This window comes from Indicator indicator, chromosome 4 (assembly GCF_027791375.1).
Source record: "Indicator indicator isolate 239-I01 chromosome 4, UM_Iind_1.1, whole genome shotgun sequence".
Taxonomy (NCBI): Eukaryota; Metazoa; Chordata; class Aves; order Piciformes; family Indicatoridae; genus Indicator; species Indicator indicator.
Window position 1 is genome coordinate 43,128,265 of NC_072013.1, and position 27,874 is coordinate 43,156,138.

At 38.0% G+C, this 27,874-nt stretch overlaps 1 protein-coding gene across 1 annotated transcript in view; it reads left to right on the forward strand.

Annotated features, from left to right (window-relative positions):
- Window positions 1–14,000: 14,000 nt before the first annotated feature.
- AKAP6 (A-kinase anchoring protein 6) overlaps window positions 14,001–27,874 on the forward strand; it is a 218,574-nt gene continuing 204,700 nt past the window's right edge. Inside the window, exon 1 of the mRNA XM_054400703.1 lies at window positions 14,001–14,327. Within this exon, the coding sequence (XP_054256678.1) occupies window positions 14,001–14,327 (327 nt within the window). The remainder of the gene's footprint in view (window positions 14,328–27,874) is intronic.

Genomic DNA, 27,874 nt, shown 5'->3' on the forward strand with positions numbered 1-27,874 from the left:
AGTCTTTTCTGACAATCCTTTTTCCTAAACAGTTTCTGTCTTTTAAGGTGGTTAGGTTTTTGCACATGTTTAGGCCCAGTAGCTTTCATTTGGTCAACTGTTGTTTTCCTTTCTTGACCAGCAACAGGCAGAGAATCCACCTTTTTTTTTTTTCTCAGTAATTTGATTACCATTCTTAATTTCCCTATTTTTAGAGCCCTGTTTCATAATTTGAACTTGCTTGGCTTCAACTTTCATGCATAAGTTTTCCTCTGGTTTTTAATAGGAATTATTCCTATTGGAATATTATTCCTCTCTGAAAGTTCATGTGTTCTCCATGGAAAATGTTTCTCAGTTTCCCCTTTGATACATTAAACAGGTAAAGCTTTTCGTGCTTTCCAATTTTAAGCATCTCCCTCTCATTTCAATTACTTTTGCCACACACATTCCATTTTTTTTCAACGGTTTGAAATGTGTATACCACATCCTCTCACTATTCCTGATACTTGGAGGTACTGTTAGATTTTCCCTACCATTCCCAGCTCCTGATTTTGACAAGGTCCCTGAGATATTTGGGATTTTAATTATTTTTTGTTATACGCTGCATTTCTAATTGAAAAAAACCAAACCACCACCACTTCATGTTTTATCAATGTTTCCTCCTCCCTGTGAGCAAGATTTTGGGCTTAACAGGCCCTCACTATTACCACAAGAAATTCTGCTGTTGTGCCTGAATGAAAGTGTTCAGCTTAGAAAGTGGATAGGTTGTCATGGGAAAACTTGCATTATTTCAGCTTGTTTCTTCTTTTTCACTGGAGAAATGCATTTCCTGTCAAGCCTGTTTTGCTTGCATCTCTTAAAGACGACTAGAGTTTGTCAACTGGAAAGAAACTCAGGGCAGCAGTGGGATGACTAAGAGCATCACTATGTGTTGCTCTGCAGAGCCACTCTTTCAGTTAATTTTTTGAGTTAATATTCAGTAGTGTCCTCTGTCTCTGTTCTCTGGTGGGCAAAAAGCCAGGTTAATCTGACTAGAGCTGTTTGGTAACATGAGGAGAAAATGGGGTCATTAGTGTCTCAGCAGAGAAGGCCAATTGCTATCATGCTATGTTAATGCAAAAGGCTGCTTTCAGAAATGAAGATGCTTGGAGCAAGATATGCATTAAAACTCCTACAGGGAGAAATAGAAAATGCCAAAGTTCACCTCTTCCTTTGCCATGGCTACATCCTTCAAATGCCTATTTATATTTAAAGAAGGAATGCTGGGTGATGGATCATGCAGATACTCTTACACACTAAGCAGATTTTACTAGTTTATTACATCTTTGTACCTCATCTGCATGTTTCTGTTACATATAGTGGTGCATAAACTATCCAAGTGGATTATTCCAGATTGCAGAATAATCAGTGAGAATATTCACTCAAAACAATGGCACATCTTGGCATTCAGAATTACTTTGCAATATATAGGATGAGACTCCATAGTGTTGTATGAGAGTTTCTTACTGCTAAACTAGTGCCTTGAAGCATTTTTGTAGGGTATCTTTCCAACTATACTCAGTTAATGTTGTTTTTTTAAGTGATGAATAACCAGAATGCAATGAATCCAAAGAATTTAACATCAAGAAGATATTTGTAATAAAATTAATTTTTAAATCACTCCTGTAATTTACCAGCTGGAAGATTTCATTGCGAGATGCTTTCCTGTTCTCCTTCCTGCCTTGTTTGTGTTTTTAACAGCAGCAGAATTAGTTCCCTCATGTGTCTTTAACATTCATTCTTTCCACTGAGGACTCACTTTCTCCTCAGGATCAGTGTGTACCTCATCTGGAAGCCTTTTTATCGAAACAATGATGAAAATGGTCTTGACAGTACACACAGCAGCTTAGTAATACAGAGTAAATCTTCTCAACTTTATGTTATTGAAATATATTCTCAATTCCCAACACACTCTGTACTTGTCATATTTTAAAATAATTTTTCAGGCTGAATTTTGTTGAAAAGGGTTTCTGAGTTCATTTTGGCCTTCTTTAATACATTTGTGCAATCAAATACACAATACTATGAACAGAACTGTATAGATGTTTTGAAGAGGCAGCAACACACCCCCCCAAAAAAAAAAAAAAAAAGAGAGAAAAGCAATGATAGAAAAATAAGAAATCTGAGTGACAGCTGAGAATTATCCAATTTCTCTAAGCTGAATCTATCCCTTAGTACAGAATATTTGTTAATAAAGTAAAAGACATTATTTTGGAGGAATCTGTATTTTTCATTGATTGTTGACAAAATGTTCCTTCTAGGTTTTGATGGAGATTTCCAGCTGGGCATGACTTACAAGGAAGATTCTCATTTGTCCTGAGAAGAAGGAGGATCAGATAAGACACAGGACACAACGCCATGGGGTTCAGTTAGGATATACAACTTGAACTAAATTGGAGGCCAAAGGTAGAGGAGTAGATGAAAACATGCTCTAATGAAAGGTGTTAGGAAGATGATGTGTGTCAACCATAACATGGACCATTTGGTCTTAATTAGCTGGCAGAGAAGAAACAGCTCTAAGCTTTTAGCTGGTGGGGTTCTCAGCAGTCAAGGGCACCATTATTCCTCCCAACACGTAACTGCTTCTGTAGTGAGTTGTGCAAGGCATGATGCTGGCATATCTGATTCATCCTTAGAATGAGAAGAGAAATATATTTGTAACACGGATTATAGAGGTCTGGTGGAGTGGGACTCATCTCCAAGTTCAGAGCTGCACCATCCTAGGATAATTCATCTGGACTCTGTCTGGAAGATCATGGCTTTCCCATAGCTTCTGGGTCATAGCTACCAGTCCTATGCAGCTATCTTGGATATTGAAAGGGTGTGGTCCTAAGTGCTGATGTTTGAGTGAGTGAGTTGAGCTCTTTCTATCTAAAGGGTTGATACAGGAAGGGAAAATGGTTGCAGCTCCAGAATTACTGGATGTGAAGTTGTTTTGTCATTGAGTTTTAGACAACCTTGTGATAAACTGCTTTTAGGAGAGAGAAGTTTATTGAAATAGAAATGAGCATCACAAGGGAAGGGATAGAAAGCTGTTTGGTCATAAATGTTTAATGAGACTGCAAATAGTCTGAACAAATTGTTAATGCCATGGTTGCAAGCACAGGAATACTGACCTGGTATGAAATCACATGGAGAATTTTCAAAATAATTACAAACACAATAAGCTTAAACTGTGTCTGTGGATTGGAACATCACATTATCTGCTATATGAGAAGTAGTTTATTGCTATGAAGATTAACTGATTTTCTATCAAAGGAAAAACTCTTTTTGAAGTGACTATTAGAGCTGCTTCTCAGGCCCACTCATGTTTTCATTCTTTTTTTTAATGCTCCCATGACTGACCATTTTTTCAGTTACTTACTGTCGTAGTTTTACAGACCTTCCTTTTATCTAGCAAGCGACTGTTTAGAATAATTTCTCACTGCTGAGTTCCTGAATAGCAAATTACAACTGCTTTTTAGTTATGTACATTTTTACAGCCTATACCAAGAGGTATTAAACTATCATAGAATCACAGAATGGCTTAGTTTGGAAGGGACGTTAGAGATTATCTTTTCCAACCTCCCTGCCAGGAGTAGGGATGCTTCACAACTACACTCTGCTGCTCAGGGTCTCATCCAACCTGACCTTGAACACCCGCAGGGGGGAGGCATCCACAGCCTCCCTGGGAAACCTATTCCAGAGTCTCACCATAAGATCCAGTCTAAACCTGCTCTCACTCAGCATGCAAAAAAATTATTTACCTGCACTGTAATATCAAGTATGATCCACTCTGAATCATTATGTGTTCTTCAAGGAAACAGAGAGAGAAAAAAATGCAGGATCATGGAATGTTTGAAAATGACAGAAAGCAAATCTAAAGATGTTTCTGTAGTTTGAGTACTCTGTTGTCAGTGCAAAAAAAGGAAACACCTGAATTTGATTGTAACAAACTTGGGAAGGGCCTGTGTGAGTTTTACTGCTGTGGGTTTTCACTAGTCTGCAAAAAGAAGCACAAGGTACTGTGCTTATTTAGTTTAGTCCCCCAACCATTGTAAGTGGTTGGGATCGTTTTCAGAAATTGACTAGAATGTCAACACTGAATTATTTGTACCATAAATCCTAGTGCTCATCATTTTTAATTCATTTGTGGGTATTGGATTATTGTGGGTGCACCCATGGCGACAGAAAATGTAAGATGATATTCTCCCTATGATAGGACAAGGGGCAATGGATGTAAACTACAGCACAGGAGGTTCCACCTCAACATGAGGATGAACTGTGAGGGTCACAGAGCAATGGAACAGGCTGCCAAGAGAGGTTGTGGAGTCTCCTCTGGAGACTTTCAAGACTTGTGCTAGATTCTATGGTCCTGCTCTGGCAGGGGGGTGGACTAGATAATCTCCAGAGGTCGCATCCAACCCCTAACATCCTGTGATCCTGTAATTCTCACAAATACTCTGTATAGGTCTAATTCTGCTCATCTGACAATAAAATCTTTTGAACTGATAGGCAGTGATGAGGCTAGTGCTTCCTATAGCTGTAAATGCTGTCTTTAGCTATAAAAATGCTTCGACACAACCAAGATCTTAGCCAGTAATAAAATCACCTGGATAAATACTGGAATAAGGCAATCAAAAAGGAATACAATACTTTTGAAATTTAGCTGCCAGCATGACTTCCAGAATAGAATAATTCCAGTTAACAATTTATGACATTTACACAAGAGCATTCACATTCCATATTTAGTTCGACTTGCTAAATGCACTACAGTATAAAGAAAAAAAATCCAGTTATATGCCTGAAGGACAGAGCTAAGGTTAGAGAAGCCGTGCTAGTTCCTTGCATTTACTCTGATTTTTTTTTTCACAGCTTCATGTCACTTTTAGGCAGGTGAAAAGGGATCATTTTCTCCCAGAAAAGAACTCTGGAAACAGTTGTGGCTCAGTAAATATGTCTTTCATTTTAATTATTTAATTGGAGTGGAAATGGGTTGCTTTCATCAATAAGGTATCCCCAGTTCTCTATTTAAAGTGTATTGCTATGTCTCATTGTTCCTAGAGAGTGAAGCAGCACTGCCTGGAGGGAAGATGGTAAATTCTGTATGTTCAGAGTAGCTGTGCCTTTGCTTTTCCTTTTTCTTCAGAGCAAGTTATTGTTTACTACATTTAGTGCTCAAAATTCCCAGATATAACTGGGCTCCATTTCATTACCTCTGATGCATACTGAAAAGAGTTATTGGCCTGAGGAACTTAAAAGTATTTGTAACCCTTGTAAAAATATTTTTTTTCTCAGTGTAAAGGATAAACAGATATATCTATCCATGATGCAGTTGTTGGTTTTGGTTTTTTTTTTTTATGTTTTACTTTTGTTTGTTGTTTGGTTTTGTGCTTTGCAAAATAAATTTAAGACAGAAGCATCTGTTCATGTTTAAAATACCATCAAAGAGTGTAGTTACTAATTAGAAGAAGATACAGAAAACATCCATGTAATTTTAATTGTATCATATTTTGGCAACTGCAAAGTAAATTACCTTCCCAGCAGACTGTTCATATCTCCCTCCTTCTTAGCTTTTCACTGATTTCAAGACTTTTCTAGAAAAAATTATCATTAGTGGCAGGTTCTATAAATAGCTATAAACAGCTGCTGGGAACCATAGACTTTTCCAGCCCTTTCCACTGTTTTTGCTGGTAGCTTTCTGGCAGCTGAAGTATCCTTGTCTGTTATTTTCTATCACTAGGCTCTAGAAAAACTGAAGCTCATCACAAGGCTTTCTGAATTTATGAGGCAGATTACTTATCCCTCTTGTTCTGGGGCTCTGGTGTCTGACCTAAAACAAATCCCAGGGACTTGTGAAGTGGCTGCCCTCAAATTTATTTCAGCTGCTTGTCTGAGCTTCTACTTCTGCCTGCTGCTCAGTAAGTCAATTGTCTCAGATGCTGCTCACATTTCCCAAACAGCAAAATGAATTTTCATGGACAAATCAGGACGGAAAATAATATATCCAGAATGTAACTTAAGTGGGCTACAACTTTTGAATGAAACTTCCCTGGGAACCCTGTAAAGATACCTTATTTATTGCAAATTCTTTCCTTACTGCTTCTTTGCTCAAGCAGTTAACAAATGCTTGATCTTAGTTGTTTTTCTTTGGAAGGGACCTGAAATTACTGAGTTAAAGTATCTTTTATCAAAACAGACTTAAACAGATACAAATGTCTTTCACAGGTTGTTTCTTTCCTTGTTTAAAGTCTCAGACTACTTATTCAGAACCAAGTAGCTGACTTTTTAGTGTAAAAAAAAAAAAATCGGTTCCACCCAGTATTAAATGCTAGCTGTATTTAATAAATCACTGATTTTGACCATTACATTGCCATATTATATTGCCCATACATATATAAGAAAAATTAGAGTTGACATTGTGTGTGACTTCAATGTACTGCTGATATTCTGGAGTGAAAATCAGGATAGCAAAAGCCTAAGGTAACATAGGCCCCTTAGCTGATAAAGGATGCTGAAGTAGTGATGAATTAATACTAAGCAGCTAATTTGCCCATTTTAATGCTAATGTCTTAACATCATCTCCCAATCACTGTTTATTACTGCAGGGCAAACCTGTGCCAGGTCACAAATGACCATGAAACACAACTGCTCATCCCAGTGTCTTTGATTCTCTGAATACTTTGATCTCTCTCTACACTTCTGGCGCTAGACAGGGTCTGTACATGTTGTAGCGTAGAATTTTTTTCTGATGTATCTCCTAACAGTTGACTAATGGGATCATTTACAGCTAGTCTCCCTGATTTTTCGTAAGTGAGAACATAAAATGGTATGAGCTGGGAGAGTACAAATTTTACTCATTGTTTCAGGCAAGACTGCACTGTATGTTACAGTGTTTAGGTTTTCACATAAGCATGGATGGCACATTTTCCTTAGTAGAGAAATATACCCACTCTCCATGGTGGTTTTCTAGGCCCAGTGTGACAATTCCAATACTGAATTAATTTCATAGGAACAGTTAAATATAGGTTTGGGGTGGGGTTTTGGGTGGTTTGGTGTTTCCCACCCCCCCCCCCCCCTCCATAGCTGTTCTATTTGGAGAATAATTGCAGTTAATAGAACTCTTAGATATATTTTATATAAACTTGCTGTAGGTGTGTAAAGATACAGAGATGGTACCTCTTGAGATGTGAACTCTTTTTCTGAAACAGAACTCTGCTTTGCTTCCAGTATTATTCCACTAATTAATTATAGGGACTTAATACTGTACAGTTTCCACAGTCTGTGAATTTCCTGACCTCACAGTTGAGGTGCAAATTATTGATATGATGAATGGACTGGATTTATACCCAAAGATTTCTTCATACAGATTATCACACTTGTGCTTTTATATATATATATAGATATGTAAAAATTAATTTAGATTAGAAACTTGGAGTTTATTGAAGCAGCTAAAGACACTGAATAAACTGAGGGCCTGCCAGACGTGAGTTCAGCCATGTTTGCAGTTTTCAGTTATGCTTTCTTTAAAGGCAAGCTCTTAGCAGGTTAAGGTCTTTTGCTGAGTTGGTCCTGAAAGGGGTCCTGCTTGGATCTTGCAGGTTCTTGTTTGGAGAACTGAGTGTGAAAAACCATAGCAAACAGAGTGGCTCGAACACCCTCTCAGATATATATATAAAGTGACTGGGCAAATGACTGGGACTCTGAGAGGAATTGTGGTCTAGCACTTTAAAGACCTTTGGTCAAAGAGCACATAGGAAATACAATGACTGCTTGCACTGATAAAAGATGAGGTGTGAAACAGCAGATAGTAAAGAGCACATTGGGACATTGCAGCGTCTTAAATCCTGATTTAAACACATAATCATGAATTCAAACATCTGTGGTGGGATTTCTGCTGTTAATCATTGGTGGTCTGGCTTTGTAACCATTAAAGCCCTGGGGGCAGGTTTTTGAATGGACTTTAAATTAATTACATTATCAATGTTAATCATGATTCATGTTAATATTCAGGCTTAATATTGGCATACTAAGCAAGGCTCTTTGATCTGTATAATTCAGGAGTTCAGGCATCATCGTACTCCCTATCAGATATACCTCCTCTGAGTCTACACACCTCAAATAGGAGGGTCAACAGTGTTAAATGAAAAGTTTTCCCTTTCCTCCCCAATTTATTCCAAATTGTATCTGTAATAGCAGGATAATTGTAATGGAGGTATTTTTGAAATGTATTCACAGGGAATGAAATGAAAAGAAAAATCTAAACTCACTGTCTTAGAATTCAGCTCTTTAAAAGACTTTTGAAAGTGTTGTATTTCTTAAATCATTTAGGAAGTCAGCAACAGAATCACAATGATAGTGTTAATGTGATATTAAATTCATGTTGCTCTTTGTGTCATTACTGTTTAGACTGCGTTTTCAAGGAAAAATCTAGTGAGCCCTACAACTTGGAGGAGAATTCCTGAGGCTGTGGAAGCAGAAAAGAAATGGAAATACAACTTGGCTGTGTGAGAGATTGATTTTGACTGTATGTATTTAAGAAAACTCAGGTTGGATGAGGCCTTGAGTAACCTTGAGAGGCATCCCTGCCCATGGCAAGGAGGTTGGATTGGATGATCTGTAAGGTCTCCTCCAGCCTAAGCCATTCTATGATTCTATAAATATCAATGCACTCATTAAATCTGGTGTTAAAATTTGCATCATTAGATTTCGTAGTCAGCAAGCAGACATAATTATTTAATGATGGAGTTTCTCTGGGTTTTGGGGGCCATTTTTGAGAGTTAAATGAATTGTTTGCTTGACAGACAAGTGGCTGCATAGTGGTTATGGCTGATTTTAACAATATGTGACAGTAAGAAAAATTAGAGCTCATTAACATTCACTCAACCCAATATCCATACTGCTGATCAATGCTTGGACTACTGTATGGTTTAAAATGCATAATGAATTGTTGTTTGACAGGAACCAACTGCTGCTGGAGGGAAACATGGATGATCTGATAGCTGTCAGAGTGAATATGTCCTGCACTTTATAAATAGGGAGAATGTGAATAATTGGGGAGCAGAATGAGTGACAGAAGTCTTTCAAGGCTTGTAGTGACTGCTGAACTATATTATGGTTGACACACACACACATTCTATATTTTGCATAAAAGCATTAGCATCTGATTGAGTGGAAAACCAGGGGATAGTGAGATTGTCTATGTGATTAGTGGAAGGTAATCAGCCATCTGTTAGGCATAATGCACTTATTAAAGAAGAAGATAGAAAGCATATGTGTGCATGTGCTTACACAGGATATCTCACCTTTCTACAAGTGCCCATGAAAACGCAGAACTGTAGTTAAAGAACTAAAACAAGGGAAAAAAAAATCTTGATTCATCTATTTCTTTTTTTCCCCACCAGTAAGAGTACAAGCTTGTGTAGTTCTTAAATGTGTCTTTTCAGCAGAATGAAAAAGTAGCTTCAGAAGTGGCAGAAACAAATAATTGGTGGTGTGTATTTCAAAGACAATAGGATCATAAGGCTCCTCCCTGATTATGCTGATGAAAATAAGGCCATGCCCTGAAAATATTGAGGGATGGATTTTTTTATTGATCAGGGCATTTGAAAAGTATTTTCAGCTGTTCACCTGAAAATTAAAAAAATAAAAATAATTTTTAAAAAATCTAGTTTATACAGTTGTGCCAGGTACAGAAAGGGTTTGGTTTAGAAGAAAGCTAGAATCTGATGTAGCATTGCTTCCCCACCTAAAACTGTCATTGATGCTGCCAGGATTTTGTGATGCAGAAAACAAGACTGTGCTTAGCTTTCCATATTTATAAAGAACTTTGGATAGATGTTCAACTTAAAAGGAAATTAATCACTTTCTTAAAAATTATTTTTGCACAGTAGCGTATGAAGAGCAGATTTTAAAATGCATTCTGTTTTAATACGTGTTTTAACACTTACTGTAGTGGCTTACAATTCAGTAAAGGCTTGTATCTCAGTTCTGCAGAAACAAAATACTCCAGAAATATACCAAATTCACAGCCCAACATTTAAAATCAGTCACTTAAAATTTCAGATACCACCATCATAGAACCAACGGATAGGAAGGGACCCCTAGAGGTATGTACCTCAGAGCATATATTGAGCAAATGTTTTATTCCACTAGATGACAGCTTGGTGTATGAAATATTGTTCTTAACATTTTTTAATTCATTTTTCTCCCCCTGAAATGTATCATATGCCACTGTTGGTACACTGTGCAAATATTGGACCTGCTGAAGAAGCACTTTCATGCCCCATCTTGCTGTTTGCACCTTCCCTGTTTCAGTGTAAAATATCCTAAATATTGGAGAGGAAAGAGTGTACCTAGAGGACAACAAATGCAAGTGTCTATACAAGAATGGAGTGAAGAGCAGTTAACTGATCATCTTCAGCAGATGGTTCTTAACAAAACTTTATGAATGCAGTCCTCTGCAAGGCCAACAAGATATGGAACATGGTCAGTAATCCAGAAAGTCAGTAACTCGCACATGGTCAGCAATCCAAGAAGCAGAACCTACTCCTGATCAAAAATATTTGAGCAACTTTTAGAACCCCCAAATTGCTTAAAGTAGATAAGTCTGTGAGATTGGCTCTTGCTTCTGGGCCTTGTTGTTTGCTCTTCGGTATTTCAACACTAGAACTTTGTGAAAACCCCTCTGTGGCTCCGATTTTCCTGTTTTCCTTTCACAGCCGAAGCATGAGGGTGACTGAAGCTTGCGCTCTCAGCGCCTTGCCAGCGCGTTTCATAGGTCAGTGGAGGCGTGACAGGGGAGTTAGGTTGCTTTGCCACAGTTGCAGAGGTGCTGGGGGAGGGGTATTGGGGTGGAGCTTTTTGCTTCTCCAGGGATTTTTAGGAGCACTGCTGTGAGAGCGCCGCTTCAGCTCCCGTTTTCTCGGAAAAATGCAGCAGAACGTTTGCGTTTTCCTTTCTCGCAGCATAGGTGGATGATGTTGCTTTTGTATTCTGCCGAGAAACTGTTTAATGAATCTGTGTCCTAGCTGCAACAGTTTCTCTTTTCAACATTTGTAAGCTTTTTAAAGCTTTCCCTAATCTTACTAATTAGTATCCACAGCGTGTTTTATTATCTTTGTAGGAATTTCCCTTTTAAGAGTGTGACAAGAATGATCTATTTGATAGTTCCTCTACATATTCTGATTTGAAGTGTTGCAACTGGTGATCTGGCGGAAAGAAAAGGATTCAGAGGACTTGACTTGGAGAAATAAGAATTAATTAGCAGCGGGCATTAGCTGCAAGGCTGGAGAGCCAGTATATAGTCAAGCACGTTGTAACAAAAAGCAGGTCAGAAGGTTCCTAATGATTGCTAATTGCAGACTCAGTGTATCAAAGCTAGAGCTATGCTCTGCATGCTGCATGCAACAGCTTTTGTTTGCTTCTGCAGGAGCATGTTTCAATTTCTGTTTGTTAATTGAGCTGAGTCACGTTGAAAGACTCTCTTAGAGAGCCAGGGTTTGGGTTTTTTTTTGTGGGAAAAACTACTAAGATAGTACTGCACTTCCTGCGTTTTAGTGATTCAGGTCTGTTGGCAGGAATGTTTAATTTGTTAATGATAAACATGCAGGAATTAAGACACGTGCTTCACCAAAATTTAATTTTTCAGGAGGAATTAGTATAAAGAGCATGCTTAAAGAGATAAGAGCTGTTAGAACAGTTGATTTACATGCTCTAAAATGGGCTAGTGTCAGCAGCATCTAAGATTAAAAAGATTAAAAAAATTCAGCAATTTGTCTAACAGTGTATTTTGAACATGTACAGCAACAGTTTAACTTGAAAAATGGGCAGTGAAGAGACACAGACTCTAAAAAATACTCAGCATCCTGGAAGTTAGTTCAATACAGCCTTGTTGCAGAGCTTTTTATTTGACCCTATTTAATCCTGAAGTACTCAAAAATCAGACTAAAAGAATTGGAAATGATACAGCAGGCACTGAGAATGATTGGAGTCTTCTTTCATTCCCTTTCCTTGATTGCACTGTTAGAAAATTTTGTTCTGCAGTGCCAAATTAATATTTACCAGCTTAATATAAGTTTTAAATATTGATTTGTGGATGTGATAAATGTGCAAAAGGTAACTAAGTAGTGGCAGAATAGGAACTAAAATAAAGTTAACATTAAATGCAATCCCCCCCTTCCTTCCCAACTGTGATAAGCAGACTGATGTTTGGATACTTTTTTTGGTACTCTCATTGCCTACGGGAGTAGTCTCTGGGTACTGGGACTCCACTTGAAATATTTAGGAATATAACTCAGTACTCACAATGTAGCTGATGCTCTGGTTTCTGCACTCTTACAGCTATTATATTAGAGCTAAAATGTAGTCTTTTCTGAAAAGATAGTCAAAGTATAAAACCTTGGAATGCTGTGCAAATTAACAGATGTATAACTGAGTTATTTGCAGTCTTAGCACCATGGAAAAGGAATACAAGCAAAAGTTATGAGACTGTATCTTAAGTCTTTCTAATATGCACTAGTTAAAACTGGTTTTACTTTGTTTCAGAAGGACCTAATCTTCCTAATTCCCTTGATGTGGACTTACTGAACACAGCTTAGGGCTGCGAAGTATTGAAGAAGCAAGTAAGTGCTGGTACAACATTTAGTGAAGTTGTAGGTCAAAGGCAGGCATGTATTTGAGTCTCTCCAAAAGTAGGTAGAAAATCGCTCCTACTAAGTGAAAATTTTCATATTGCTTTAGCTACTGTGTTCCAAATGAGGAACATGCTGTTAATCAGAGTATTTTTTCTCTTAATCATAATTTTTACAGCAGCCTTCTGTATTCCATACAGCTAGAATGTACAGAGAAAGAGGTACAAAGTAAAATTACTTCTTTCTCCAGTGAACCTTGTAAGTGTATACTGATGGCACAGCTTTTGTGCTTTAATAAAGCCAGTCTCATAAAATTATGTTTTCATTTTGGCTACACGTTTTGAATTCTTTTCTCTAAATTTTGATAGAGTTGTTGCTTATTGCAACACTTCTCAATCTGACAAAACAATCAGGTTTTAAACTTCAAAACTAAAATCTCATTGGTCTCTACAACTACCTGAAAGGATGTTGTGAAGAGGCTGGTGCTGGTCTCTTCTCACAGGTAATTAGTGATAGAACAAGAGGGTATGGCCTCAAGCTGCGACTAGGTAGGTTTAGACTCGACATGAGGAAATTTTTTTTTTCACAGCAAGAGTGGTCAGGCACTGAAATGGGCTGCCTAGGGAGGTGGTTGAGTCACCAACCCTGGATTCGTTTAAAAGTCACTTGGATGTGGTGCTTGGGGATATGGTTTAGGGCTGAAGCTTGTAAAGTAGGGTTATTGGTTGGAGTTGGTGATCCTGGGGGTCTTTTCCAACCCGAACGTTTCTGTGATCTACCTACAAATCTAACAAGCATCCTTAAGAGCTGCTTCAAGTTTCCCTTCAAAATTTTTGTTGTACATGATCAATAGTTGAGTGGACAGTTGGGAAATTTGAATAAAACTTGAGATAGTTTGTGTTTAGTCACACAATTCAGGCCAAAGAATATGTTCTAATACATGCTGGTTTACAGAGAGTAACTTGTAGAGGTCAGCAAAATTCTTCTGGCTTCATCAATGCTCAGTTTCTGTTGTAGAAAAATCAGCCTGTATTTTCCATCAGTGAAAATTATCATTTCCAAGAGGATTGTGTGCAGCGAGAGAAATGTTGTGCTTGTTTATTTTCTCAAAAAAAACCTTGTTTATTCAAATCAACAAAGTTAACTAAAATAACCCCAAAAAACTACGTATTCTTGAAACTCTAGTGTAGATTTTCAGGATAAGGAATTTATTTAGAAGGGCAACACCTCTCAGACATTACCATTTACTCCTTGTGAAGTACTTTGCAAAATTTAGTCTTGTAACAGCTGTCTCTCTCTCTTTTTTTTTTTTTTTTTTTTTTTTTCCCTCTTTGCAGCTACATTGGAAAGAATTACAGTTTAGGTTTTCCCATGTTAGCCATGGATGTAGTAGCATTGTCTCCCATGAGGACACAAGAACTGGATCCCATGCCATCTGATGCATCTCCCATGCTCGTAAACATGACTCCTACAGTGGAACAAGATGGGGAAGAGGATGTCATGAAGGAGCTTGATTCTGGCCAGCAGTATGAAAAGCCTCCTCCTCTACACACTGGGGCTGATTGGAAGATTGTTCTGCACTTGCCAGAAATTGAGACCTGGCTTAGGATGACGTCTGAAAGAGTCAGGGATCTGACCTACTCTGTCCAGCAGGACTCAGACAGCAAGCACGTGGATGTGCATCTGGTGCAACTGAAGGTAGGATGAATTTTATATTGCAGGTTTTTCAGCGAAGATGGTTTGCTCAACTGTGCTACTGGTGAAGTAAAGAAAAGGGTTTCTCATAACTGCTGTGTTATGTGGAAGCCTGTGTTAAAAAGTGAATAAATCCTTTTCAGGGAGATAACAGAAACCCTATCACGCCCAGACTTTTTTGCAACATTATTTACTCATCACTTAATTCAACAGTCATAGCCATAAGTCATGAACATGTTCACATCCCAAGACCAGCTAATACATCACTAACAGTAACTTGACCAGGCATCTCAAAGTGCCCAGAAATATTCTTGTTTATTTTAATGAGCTTCAGCAAATTTATGTCCCAGTGAGCATAGCCACTCATCTGAAAACTAAGCAAGTCTCAGAGGCAGGAAGGTAGAAAAGTGGTCTAATTTCTAACCTTTCTGTCATGTAAAGGTTGAAAATTGAACTCAGGTGGGACTATGTAAATGAGTGGGGTTGGGTTTGTTTTGTTTTGTTTTTCAGGCATGAGAAATATGACATTTTGAGAAATATGAAATTTTGAGAAATATGAAAGAAATTTGAATAGCACAGTCAGTAAATGAACATTTCTTCTTCTTTTTTTTTTTCTTTCCTATTTTTATCCCTTCTTTACGTTTACCTAGCAAGAAACTGCTAGGCAAATCTGTTTGGAGTAAAAGAGCAGATCACAAGTATCTTTAAAGAACTGTCTCTGTCTTGGTCCCAGATTTAAATTTTGGTGTTGAGTATTTAAAGGTGGTAAGGAAATTTGAAGTGAAATTGAAATGAATTGTGTCTGGTACTCTGGGTGTATGTTTGTTTGCACAGCTTGGTTTGCTGCAGTGGATGAAGCATGCTTTTGAAGGCAGCAGTCTCCAAAAATAGCAGGCAGCAGGCAAATGTTATCTCTTCAGACTGAACTGTCTTCAGAGTTGCATTCTGAGGCCTGTTTATGTGAACACAGTCTTCCTTCACACTCAGTGCAATGGTATTTTGTGTTTATTTTAGGACTGGAGCTGTAAGCTATCTTAAAACACAACTCTGTGTACAAGAGCGAAGCAGAGAACAATTGTGCTGTAATCAGTCTTAACCAAATAGAGCTGATCTGAAGTGTTTTATGGTCACCAGTTTTTCTGAAAAATGCAGGGTAAAGATTGCTGGCTTTTGACAAGGGGAAGGACTGTGCCCACAATATGCAGGAGGTTTTTAGCAAATACACCTACAAGGGGTTTCTGCAGGATTTGGTTGCCAGTTCTGACCTGGAATTGCTTGTGGCCGTACTGGTGCAGTGCTAAGCTGAAACTAAAGAGCTGTGGAGCTTGTGGGATGGCATTTGCACACAGATTTGGGCTGGCTTAGAGCACAAGCAGAACTGCCTATGAAATGAGGATATTCTGTAGACATAGCTCACCCTCATATATCCATTAAAATTTCTTGTTTCCAAATGGAAGTCAGTGAATGAGTAACATTTACCATGATTTTTCTCCTTTTTAGAGTTTATTTGTGAAGTTGCAAGAGTCAACAGTGTTTCATAGAGTACTTTCCTAATAGTTTTTTGCATGGAAGCAATTACTATAGCACTTAGGGATGTTTTTTTTTGGGCGGTAGGGTAGGGAGAGGGGAGGACTAAGAGGAAATCCGTTTAACGAAACTGAAAAAAAAAAAGACAAAAGAATAACATAAAGCAGTCTCAATTATCTGCAGTTGTCTGGCCTGGCAGCCTTCAGCCCGGGAGGGACCTGTCACTGAGGCTGTCAAATTTCTATGTACATACCCTGGAATCACAAGAAAGTGCTCTTTTCCTATGTGTTTCTGCCAGTGTGTAGCTGTGTGCCTGCATGATAACGATTTGTATTTGAAGATCTTTTAACAATATTTGATGTATTTTAAGATTTTTTTCACAAAGTAACATAAAAAGGGAAAGCTTTCAAAATGTTCTGCAGGAGCAGTAAAACCACAGCAAAGTGTTAAACACAGCAGGAATAACTTATGTAAATTGCTTACCTTTAAACCTTTATACAGATAAAAGGAAGTAAGATTGCAAAACCAATTGTTCTGGAAATGCTTCTGTTCAGATTTTACATATATATATATGTATATATATTTTAAATTATTTATCCTTGTATCCTCTTGCATTATAGAACTTAATGAAAATCAGCTAAGCAGAAATCCCCAAATGCATAACCTCAGATAGATCCTATATATACTTTTTATTTCTTCTGTGCTCTGATAATTGTTAAGGAGCACTTTCCAGGTGCTCTGGGTCCTTCTGGAATTGTGCCCAGGCTGGACAGAAGGCTCAATGTGAGTCTTCACCATGCTGAGTAAACTGGAGAAAGCATTTAACATGTCTTTGAGACAATCCACAGTGGTTTAGTATTTTTTTCAGAAAAGCAGGGGATGGCTGATTGATGCTCAGCTTGTGATTTGTTGTAACTCCCAAACTGAAAGGTTTTTCACCTTTCTCTTATCCATTTTGTCTGTGAAATTTTACATGTAGGATTTTGCCTATTCCCATAACTGAACTTTTTTTTTCATGTCTCCCATTTCTCACTTCTGAATCTGTCTTTTGCTGTGTTTGAAGTATCTCCCTCCTCCAGCACACACACTGTTGCCTGCAAATTTAAGGTTGTTTCTCTCTGCTCCCTTGTCCAAATCATAAAGACAAAAATGAATGACACAGACTCAGGATAAAAGTCTATCACGTATGACTTTCTGAATATAATCTGAAAATTGCAAATGGTAGCAGTGAGGTAAAAATTTTTCATTTTCTCACAGTTTGTTTTTCTTCATCCAGGAGAGGTCCAGTTCCATTTTCAAGCAGCTTTCTATTCATTTTGAATACTTAAAGTTGACTTCCTTCCTCTGGTTGTTGCTTGGCTTGTGGTGATAAGGCTGGTTTGAGGATCCTAGGCCAGAGCAGACTTTTTATGTCGTTTCATGCAAAAATTGTTCAGCAAACAGATAATCTCTTCGTCTTGTGAACATCTGCTTGTATCCCTGTTGCAGATCTGTCTGTGCTTCTGCTCTTCCTGTCATCAAGAACTTGTTTCTTTTTTATGGCTTGATCCCTGGGGATTTTGGTGTTTGCTGCCAGTCTCTTTTCATGTTAATTGACTCAGGGCTTTACTAGCCACCACTAATCCTTTTAAAATACTTGTTTCTCTCACTTCTGCACTGCCCTTTTCTCAGAACTAGCCAGGCAGCATGACTGGGAGGCTTGTCTTGTGTCATCCCTTGGGAAATTTCCTGGAAAGCTCAGCCTCACCTGAGAGCTTCAATAGCTTAGATGTATGAATCATAATTCACTGGGATCCAGAATGACTTGTCTTAGTCATTTACCTGGTCATCACTCTTAGCTCAACCTGTGCTAAGATACATTTTCATCTTTTTAATACGTTCTGTGTAACTGTTGCCCATTGCAAATATTTGTAAATGGGACCAAAGAGTTTTTAGTTGCTTTCTCCTTGTACTTAAAATCCTGGATAAGGGAAGACTGTAAGGGATTATAAAAGCAAGGTAACAAAGGACATTAGTTTCTAATATATCTGCAGTTAGTTAGGTTATTGCTCTTTTCGTTCCATTAGAGGAGCTATGAAAAAGTGTAAAGCTAAGGTACTGTAGGTGTCTGTCATTCCCTCCTCTTGAATTCAGTGGGCTTTTATTGATTGAATAATATCAGATACTGGTGGTTTCATTGAATAAACACTGAAGGCTGGACCAAACTACTTTTCTGAGTACTTTTCAACTTTTTTTTTTTCTATATCAGTTCCTCTTAAGAGCAAAAATCAATATTTGGTGTTGTGGTGGGGTTTTGTTTGTTTGTTTGGTTTTTCACATGTTAAAATAAATCACTCATAATACAGCTGAGTCTGGAAGATAACTTCAGCAAGTCAAATTTCTTGAAATTTTCAGGTTTTGAGAACTATTTTAGATTGTCTGTACCTGGGGGACAGAATGTAGATACATACCCCAAAACTTCCTAAAAGGAAAGTGGACTATAAATCTACAGGGGAAAATGGGACTCCTTTAAACTGGGGGCACTTGATAAATTTCAGTCTCCTTAATCCTGTTAAAGCTGCAACCTACTCTGAGAAAATTAATCTGAACAGTGTAAAGGTTGAAAACATTTAAATGTTTCAGTTCTGAAATATTCTGAGACAGAGTGGAAATATTCTCCATGCCACTCACAGGCAAAGTCAAATTTACTGAAGAATTTTAGAAAGCTTTTTATTGAAATAGTTGAAGCTTTGCTGTCCGCTGCATATTTGAAGTAATTAAAAAATGTATTCAGAATCTTCAGACCCTTTCTTAACTGCAAACATAAAAAATAAATTGCTAACTATGTTGCAGGCCCACAGTTCTGAGCATCCCAATTTCTTTATAGAATCACAGAATGCATCATTTTGGAAACAACATTTGAAGGTCTTCTTGTCCAACCCCCCTGCAGTGAGCAGGGACATCTCAACTAGAGCAGGTTGATCAGGGCCCAATCAAGTTTGACCTTGTAATATCTCCAGGGATGGGGCCTCAACCACCTCTTTGGGCAACCTACTCCACTATTTCACCACTCTCACTGCAAAGAACTTCATCTTTATGTCTAATCTAAATCTACCCTGCTCCAGTTTAAAACTCTTGTCCCTTGTCCTATTGCTACATGCCCCTTACTGCAAATCTGGTAAGAAAACTTTAGATTTTGGTTCTTTATGTAATACATGGGAGAGTTCCATGCTAGATTATTTAAAGGAAAGTAGATACAAAATCACTTTTCTCTAATTTCCCTTTTTTCTTTCTCAAAATCCAACCCCAAATCTCATCTGATGACAGGTCCTATGTTTGTGAAGCACTTCAACACCTAACATAGTAATTTCTCTATAAACATATCATGTATTAATGCTGCTTTTTATGCATAGCAATTCCAAAGATTTGATTCGACAGGCTTTGCAGATTACAGCCTAAGCAACTGCAGATGTTGGTTGGTTTTGGGTTTTTTCCTTTAGCCAGAGGGCTCGTTACAGTTAAAACATAGGCAGAAAAATGGTGCTTGCCTGGCTGCAAATCAAACCCAAGTTTGCTTATAGAAGTGTGGTGAAAGACTATTAAATAAATTTATCTATATGGAACATTACCAGTAGAAGATACCTATATAAAAACATAAAATATATTTTGCTGGTATTGGTAAAGTGCTTCTTTTGGAGGGAAAAGGTTAAGAGCACATTGTAGCTAAGCCTCTAGTCAAATGCCAAATTTATTGCACACTTATCCCAACAAACCTCAGTTGGGCAACTTTACCTTAAGTCATCTAGCATTTAACCAGTGTATACTAAGATTTATTTGGACAAAACCAGATTTGTTGTGGATATTTGAACTGTTTGTAGGCTCTATGATATTTCTTACATTCAAGTTGTTTTTCAGACCAAATATATTATGCACTCCAAAAATGTCAGGCACTGTGTAGGAGCAGATGATATATAATAAGATGTATCTGTAATGCTGGGAAGGACTTAACTAGTAACCCTAGTGATAATGGAGGACCTGGCTTGCATAATTTATCAGGATAAATCAATAAATAATTAATATTGCAGTGTGCTGGACCCTTTTAAAGCTTGGACTTTCTTCCTAGATGAGCAGGGAAAGGATGCAAACAAAATGATCAGGATTACTGCTCTTGTGACAAAGGAAACTGAATATTCCTTGGAGTGACAGAAGACAATGATAGGGCTGGGACAAAAGAAATTACTTCTTTAAGGGGGTGGGAGGGTGGGGAAAGACATAGGTTACCTAATTGATTTCTTTGGGTTCCATATCCATGGCCCTCCAGAAGCATGGATCATCTATGCTTTCCTCTTAATGCAAGGGTGAAATCTGAAGAGCTCTTTAAATCATCTTGTCTTCTTGAGTTTCTTCAAAACAAACCAGTAACGATACACTGAGCAAAAATATTGCAACCTGTGACATCCCTCCAAGGGAGTGCTCTTCTTGTGAGGGTAGAGATGCATCCATTAGTTTCTGAGCAATGTATTTGAACATAGAAGGATGATGTGCAACTCAGGGGGTGTAGATATAGGAGTATAGTGTATCGTCTGCAATGCTATGGAGGTTTTATGGTTATCCTAAAATAGACATTTGGATTATTTAGTAGTCATGAGACTCAGGGGGAAGAATAGAACTCTAAGATGAGGGGAAAAAATTTGATGTTTTACCACTGTCAGTTTTTTCATCTAGTTCTAAAAATAAAAATTCTGCAAAATCTTTCTCATTTGGATATCCATACTTTTGAAATACATAATTGAGAATGTCTGCTTTAGACCTCAGCTATACATGAATGCATCTAACTGCATTTCAACCAGATTATTTCTCCCACTTCTCATTTCACATTGCTCCTACATTAAAGTATGCTAATAAAGGGTTTAGAAAATTAGCTAACATGCTCTACCAATAGTCTCTAGAGAAACAGTAAAGTAAATATCAAATTCCAGCACAGATGTTACCTATTACAGCCTTCTCTAGTCTGTATCCTAATCTGACTCCAACATAAATGTTTACTGGATATAATGATGTAATGATATAAATACTTTTCAGTATGATGTTAAGTCATCATGTAAATTGATTAACCAAAATGTTTGCTAAGGCAATGTATTTTGTTTAGTATATGTATAGAAGATGATAATCACAACTACTGTTGTGCAGATTTGCTGGGAAATAAAGTAAATTATTATTATTTCAATAGTATGGTAGGGGTTGGAGGGGACCTCTGGAGATCATCTAGTTCAGCTCCCCTGCTAATGCAGGTTCACTTAGATCAGGTTCACAGGAACACACCCAGGTGGCTTTTGAAAGTCTCCAGAGAAGATTTTGGTTTTGGATATTTTTCGTTCACCGTATTCAGAAATGGCTTTCATTACAACAGAGCTGACAGGACCAAAAAAAAAAAAAAAAATTAAGAAAAAAATCAGGTAATAGAATGATTGCTGTCTGAATGCCAGACATGCAACATGAATGTTTCAATAAAGCACCACACTTGCATTTCCATAAGAACAAGTTCCACAAGTTTGTGGGTTTTAAATATCCTTGGATATTGCCTTCCCAATTATATGAATTCTTCCTCAGAATGAAATCCCTTTCTGTATAGCTAACCATTACAAAGCCTTCTGTGAATTAACGTGATTCCTTTGTGTATGAGCTAAAATCTCGTGACCAACAAGCAAGTAGGCACAACAAAAGGGTGAGAGTACACAATGACACATCTGTATGGACATGATTATGCTTCCAACTGAAATGGTGCCCTCTGCATAGTAACCATCCCCTGACCAAAGTGCATGAAAGGATTTTCTGGAAGATTGAGATAGAGTTCATGTGACCTTGTCCAAACCTTGTCTGTCTTCCTGCAGCAATCTGGGGACTCTGCTGGACCCTGAGCTTTTCTTAAGGATCTCTGGAGCTTGGTCTTGTTTGCATCTACCAGATACAGCTGTGTGATGAGTCTGGGCAGGAGCCTAGGTTCAGTTTAATGTCTGACTGACATTCTAGGTGTAGTGATGCCATCTTCTTCAGAAACGGTTATAATACATGCTATATTTATTTTTTTTTGATTGCATTACACTTCCTTAAGAACCATTAGCAGTATTCCATCCATCCATTCATCCATCCATCTATCCATCCAAAAGATCTGAAGATTTTATTGTGTTCTATGTAACTATCTCAAGTGACAGTGTGCAGAATCAGACAGATGAAGAAGCTTTCTCTTTGAACAGGAGCTTGACCATTTACAATGAATCATGCAGAAACAGAAAGAAAAAGGAGAATTTATATCCACTTTTTCATCTGTTAAAGCTTTATGAATGCTTTCTCCTCCTTCTCCCTGTAAACTGTTCCTAGGAGGGAAATGATAGCTTGTGTGGGGTTTTTAAAATGCTTAGGCTTTTTAAAAGCTGGAACACCTCATTTTTTTACAAATGCTTCAATTTCTTTTTGGAAGATATATGTCATTTAAAATGCGTAAAGCAGCATTGCATTAGCAATTGTGGCACTCCAAAATTTGACAGGCCTTTCGAAAGTATTTATAAAATGTATGTCTACTGATCTTAGTAGATTTCTAGACTAGAAATCTACAGAACCTAGCACTGAGCTGCAATTTGCCTTTCCCATTGAGCAGTGTACTTCTCATAATCTGCATTAGCTGAGAAAACACAGCTGAAAATGAGCCAGCAGTGTGCCCAGGTGGCCAAGAAAGCCAATGACATCCTGGCTTGTGTTGGAAAGGCTGTGTCCAGCAGGAGTAGGGAGGTGATTGTACCCTTGTACAATCTGGTGAGGCCACACCTCGAGTATTGTGTCCAGTTTTGGGTACCTCAATACAAGACAGATGTGGAGGTGCTGGAGCCTGTGCAGAGGTGGGCAATGAAGCTGTGAAGGGCCTGGAGAATAAATCTTATGAACAGCAATTGAAGGAGCTGGGGCTGTTTAGTTTGGATAAGACAAGGCTGAGGGAAGACCTCATCACTCTCTACAACTACCTGAAAGGACGTTGTGAAGAGGTTGGTGCTGGTCTCTTCTCACAGGTAATTAGTGATAGAACAAGAGGGAACAGCCTCAAGCTGTGACTGGGTAGACTTAGACTGGACAATAGGAAAATTTTTTTTCAGGGCACGAGTAGTCAGGCATTGGAATGTGCTGCCCAGGGAGGTGGTTGTGTCACCAGCCCTGGATGTGTTTAAAGGTCATTTGGATGTGGTGCTTGGGGCTATGGTTTAGGGGTGAACCTTGTAGAGTAGGGTTATAGGTTGGACTTGGTGATCCCGAGGGTCTTTTCCAACCTGAGTGTTTCTGTGTGATTCTGTGATCTCATAAATTTCAGCAAACTATATTGCTTTTATTCTCCTTAGCTGACCCTACAAGTGTTGCTGCTTTCAGCTGTGGTCACATACCTCAAAAGGGAGTTTAGACAAGTTATATTATGCAGTGTTAGTTTTTGGTGCAGCCATTCATCTCTTTGAGCTCTGATGAGTACGTTTGCTTCTGATCACAATTTTTGCAGACAGTCAAAAGGCAAAAGAGCAAGGAATCTTTCTCCTTCTGCAGACTTAATCATCATTTGCCTATTAATGTGTAAGAAATAGATGATTTTCTATGTGATTTTTCAAAGTGATTGTGAGCTGGCATTTTGACATGTGTTATTTCTAAGAAGTGACATCTATAGGGGCATATATGTACATACATGTTTGTGTGTGCCATGTTTGTCATACCGTAAAAGAAACCCACTGCCACTACTACCTCAGTATTTGTATATCCTTATTTCTTACATATTTGCTTTTTCTCCAAGATTCTTCTGAATTATCTGCCCTAAAATATTTGAGCTGCTATAGTTCAATTCACCTTAGTACATCATTTAATTTATGTGTTTCGAAGTTCTGTTGCGTTTGCAGTCACCTCATTCTTCATAGTTATTGAGGGCTACTCTACGTCTATGCTCCTATTTTGGACACTGACAGAAAAAGAACTTCTGACCTGACAGAACATTGATAATGTCCTTTGGGTAGCAGAAATTGTACTCAAGGAGCAATGCTCTATTCTAAATGGTGCAAAGTATCTGTACTTGTGTATAGAGTCAAGTATCTAAATGACCCTCAGAATAACAGAAATAGAATTTAATTTTAAAATCTATGAAGTTCTGTGGACGAGCAAAATGGTTGATACACCACCCAGCTTGTGTGAAAGCAATGTCTGGAATTTGTCACTATATCCCAGCACTCTCCAGTAGTTACAAGATAAATGGAAGTCTGCAATATCATCAGCCAACTACACTCTAAAATTGTAGAGCTGAAGTACTAACCAGCACATTCTTATTTGCTCTTCAGCAGTTACTCTGAGGCTATGTTTCTTAAGAAGAAAGCAAGGCTAAAAACCAGGTGCAGGATCCCTTCTTTACCTGTTTTTCACATGGGGCTAGCATCTTAATTTGAAGTGGATAACTTTGACTCTTTGGATTAAAAAACCCCGAGATCATAGAATCAACAAGGTTGGAAAAGACCTCAGAGATCATCAAGTCCAACCTATCACCCAGCACCTCATGACTAACTAAACCATGGCTTCAAGTGCCACATCCAATCCTTTTTTGAACACCTCCAGGAATGGTGACTCCACCACCTCCCTGGGCAGCACATTCCAATGGCAGATCACTCTTTCTGTGAAGAACTTTCTCCTCACCTGGAGCCTAAACTTCCCCTGGCACAGCTTGAGACTGTGTCCTCTTGTTCTGTTGCTGGTTGCCTGGGAAAAAAGACTAACCCCCACCTGGCTACAACCTCTTTTCAAGTAGTTGTAGACAGCAATGAGATCACCCGTGAGCCTCCTCTTCTCCAGGCTAAACGTATGTTTACAAATAATGCATTGTGCATTACTTGTAAACTTGTGCAACCTTGTATGGATTCTCACATATGATGCACACAAATATAATCTCTTCAAAGAGCAGTTTAAGTATCCACATTGTTTATGAATCTAGGCCAGCAGTTCTGCATGAGGAATTAAGGCAGTGGTAAACACAAAATGAGAAAGGAGCCAGTCTTTTCTCCATAAGAACACTGCATCCCTGGTTACAAATAGAATTATTTTCTTCCAAAGAAATGCAAAATACTGACAGTGCTGTGTGTCTTTCAGACTTCTTGTAGAATAAGTGAGGGATGCTTTTAATTCTCAGCTGAAATTTGCAAGGACAGCTTCTCTGACTCAAATCTGTTCCAGATACTTTCTTGACCCTAATTAGGAAAGAAATACTTACAGTATCTCTCAATTACTACCTTTGTTTTCTCTCTCTCTTTTTTCTTTCTTTTTCTTTTCTTTTTTTTTTTTTTTAAATGCTAAGGAATAAATAAATACAGCATCAAACTAAGCATTTGAACGAAAAAAGACTTCATGGTGATTTCCACTGCAATTTACACCACTATTAGTTTTGTAGTTACAGTAGTTGGAATTGATTTGTGAATTCTGCACCAATTCTAAATTGCTAGTTGGATATTCTTTGGTACTGTGTTCTCTTATTTAGGAGATCTGGAAAAGATAGCAAATCAGAATGACAGGGCCACCCACACCTGAAAGTTATTACAAAGGTTGCTTGAAAAATTACCAAGGAAAACTACACATTACATAGGCACCTTACAGAGTGCTGAAGAAGGTTTCTTCCTCTGTTCAAAATGATACATGTTGGTGCAGACCAGTTCAGGAGCATTCTTTTGTTAGGCTACAAATAATTTTCTAGCTATCAAGCTATCACTTGCTTGTTTTATTTTCCAGCCTCTCTGCTCTGTTTTCTTTTCCATTCTGCTCTTTTCAGGTTCTCTCTCCCAGTGTTTGTCTTTCAGAATTTCCATCTGGTTCTTGTCCTTTTTCACTGTCGTCTTCTTCTTGTTTGTCCTTCATCAAGGCACATTGCAGAGTCATTGGCTACCATGCTGAATTGCTACTTAAAAAAGCCATTTTTTTTTTTTTTTAATCTGAACTGATGCCACATTCTGTGGAGAGGGTAGGAGCCTGCCAGAGCACACATTTAAGAAATACTGCATTAGAAATGAAGAAGGGAAGTAGAGGGCAATGCTGTTCTCTACATACAGGCCTTAATTCATTCTGGTGCCTTTTTTAACGTCTGGCTTTGTGCAATTTCTATGACCACAGAAGACTAAAGAGAAAGTTCAGTTTAAAAGCTTTAATACTTTTCCCAGTACACGCAAAAGAATGAATGCATATGTTCTTAGAGTGTGGAACTTGCTTCAGAGAGTTTCTAGTATGGTCATGGTATGTTCTTGCAGCAAATTAGCTCATCAACAGTTGGCTCTCTGTCATGACACACAGCCTTGTATTATTAGAGTCTGATTTGACTGACATTAATGGAGGTTTCTTTACTTAGACTTGCATGATCTCCTACTAAAGAACAAGATTCACTTGTTATAATTAAGCAGATACAAGTTTTATTGCCTTGCTGTTTGAATAATCTGGCCTTTAACAAGAAACAGGTGTTAGCATTTACAGACAGGAGGTGACTTAATTTTGGTAGTGATGGCAGCTAAGAAAGAAATAAGAATCAGGCATCTACAATAATTTCCAAGAATTATCCATTAAAATGCAATTATCAAATGCTTCAAGACTACTTTGAAGGTCTCATTTCATCAGACTGTTTCAGATCTACTTACCAGGACCAAGAATAAAACCAGCTACACAGTCAAACCCTCTGCATTTAGTAACACACAGAAAGCCAGAGAACTAACATACATTTAGGGGAGAGTTTTTGCAAACATGCATATTGGCAACTTCATGCATTTGGGAAGCTCTTGAACTGTATGGAACTACTCAAACATGGATCTTAATAACATATTTGAGTTATTTTTAAGCACGGATATAATAATATTGTTGAGTCATTTTTATTGCATTGTTACCCCTATTAGAGAAGTTACAAGGTAAAAGGTACAAGAAGTTAACAAGGTAAAAGTCTTATGTAGTATTGTAGGAAAATCTGCCAAAATTATCTCCTTGGTTCATTGCCAGAATGTAAGGTAAAAGAAGGTAAAAGAGATAAAATTTAAGTCTCGAAAATATTGTCTTTGTGTGTAATTAATTGCACTTATGTTCATTAGTTTTCCTTCATCATTTCAACTCATAAAGGATTTGGGAGAAAACAAGCTAAATGTAACATCTTTGAAAGCTAGAATTTCGGTTAAAAAGAGGGAGAAAAAATACCCAACACGAAAATTCAGGGCCTCTGAGCAACAGCCCTCAGTAATAATGCTCAGTAACTTCAATACTAACAAGAGCAGTGGGAGACTTCAGGCAGTGCTCACTGTGCTGCAGGCAGGGGTCGGCTGGCCTTGTGCTGCAGCACCACCTAGCGCTGTAGGGAGCTGAATGCATCTTCCAGCAGGAAAAGACAGACAAATGTGGGGGGTAGGTAGAATATAAAGGTTGTTACCACATGCACAAAGCTTTGGCGAATCAACAGTAACTTGCAAGATCTTCGTTTAATGTTTATATGAAAAAAAATCGTTACTAATGTGTCAAATTTAGCATATTAAGACTTACAAAATAAAATGCTTGATCTTGCAGTGATAAAGTTGTTACAAAGCCCTTAGGGAAACGTGTACATTCACTTGTATACTTATGTTTATAAATATTTATACTGCTACTTCCTTGAAACACTCCATTTCGACAGTGCTTTATATGAGAAAAATAGCAGTTTAGCAACGCTGCTTATAGGAGACCATATTTAACTTCAGGGTGTCCCTGAAGATGCAGATACCTATAAGCCCAGATGTTTCTCCTCAGATACAAAATTACAGCTTCTCCAGGTCTGCATTGGTCACTGGATAATTTAATCTTTTAGGGCTTGGGGGGGGTTTGGCACATTATTTTAAAGTTGTTTATGCAGTGGAAGTTAGCATGAGCACACCCCCTGTGTACTTGTAAAATCGCAGAATAATAGAATGGATTGAGTTCAAAGGGACCTCTAAAGGTCATCTAGCCCAACCCCTCCTGCAGTAAGCAGGTACACATCCTCTACT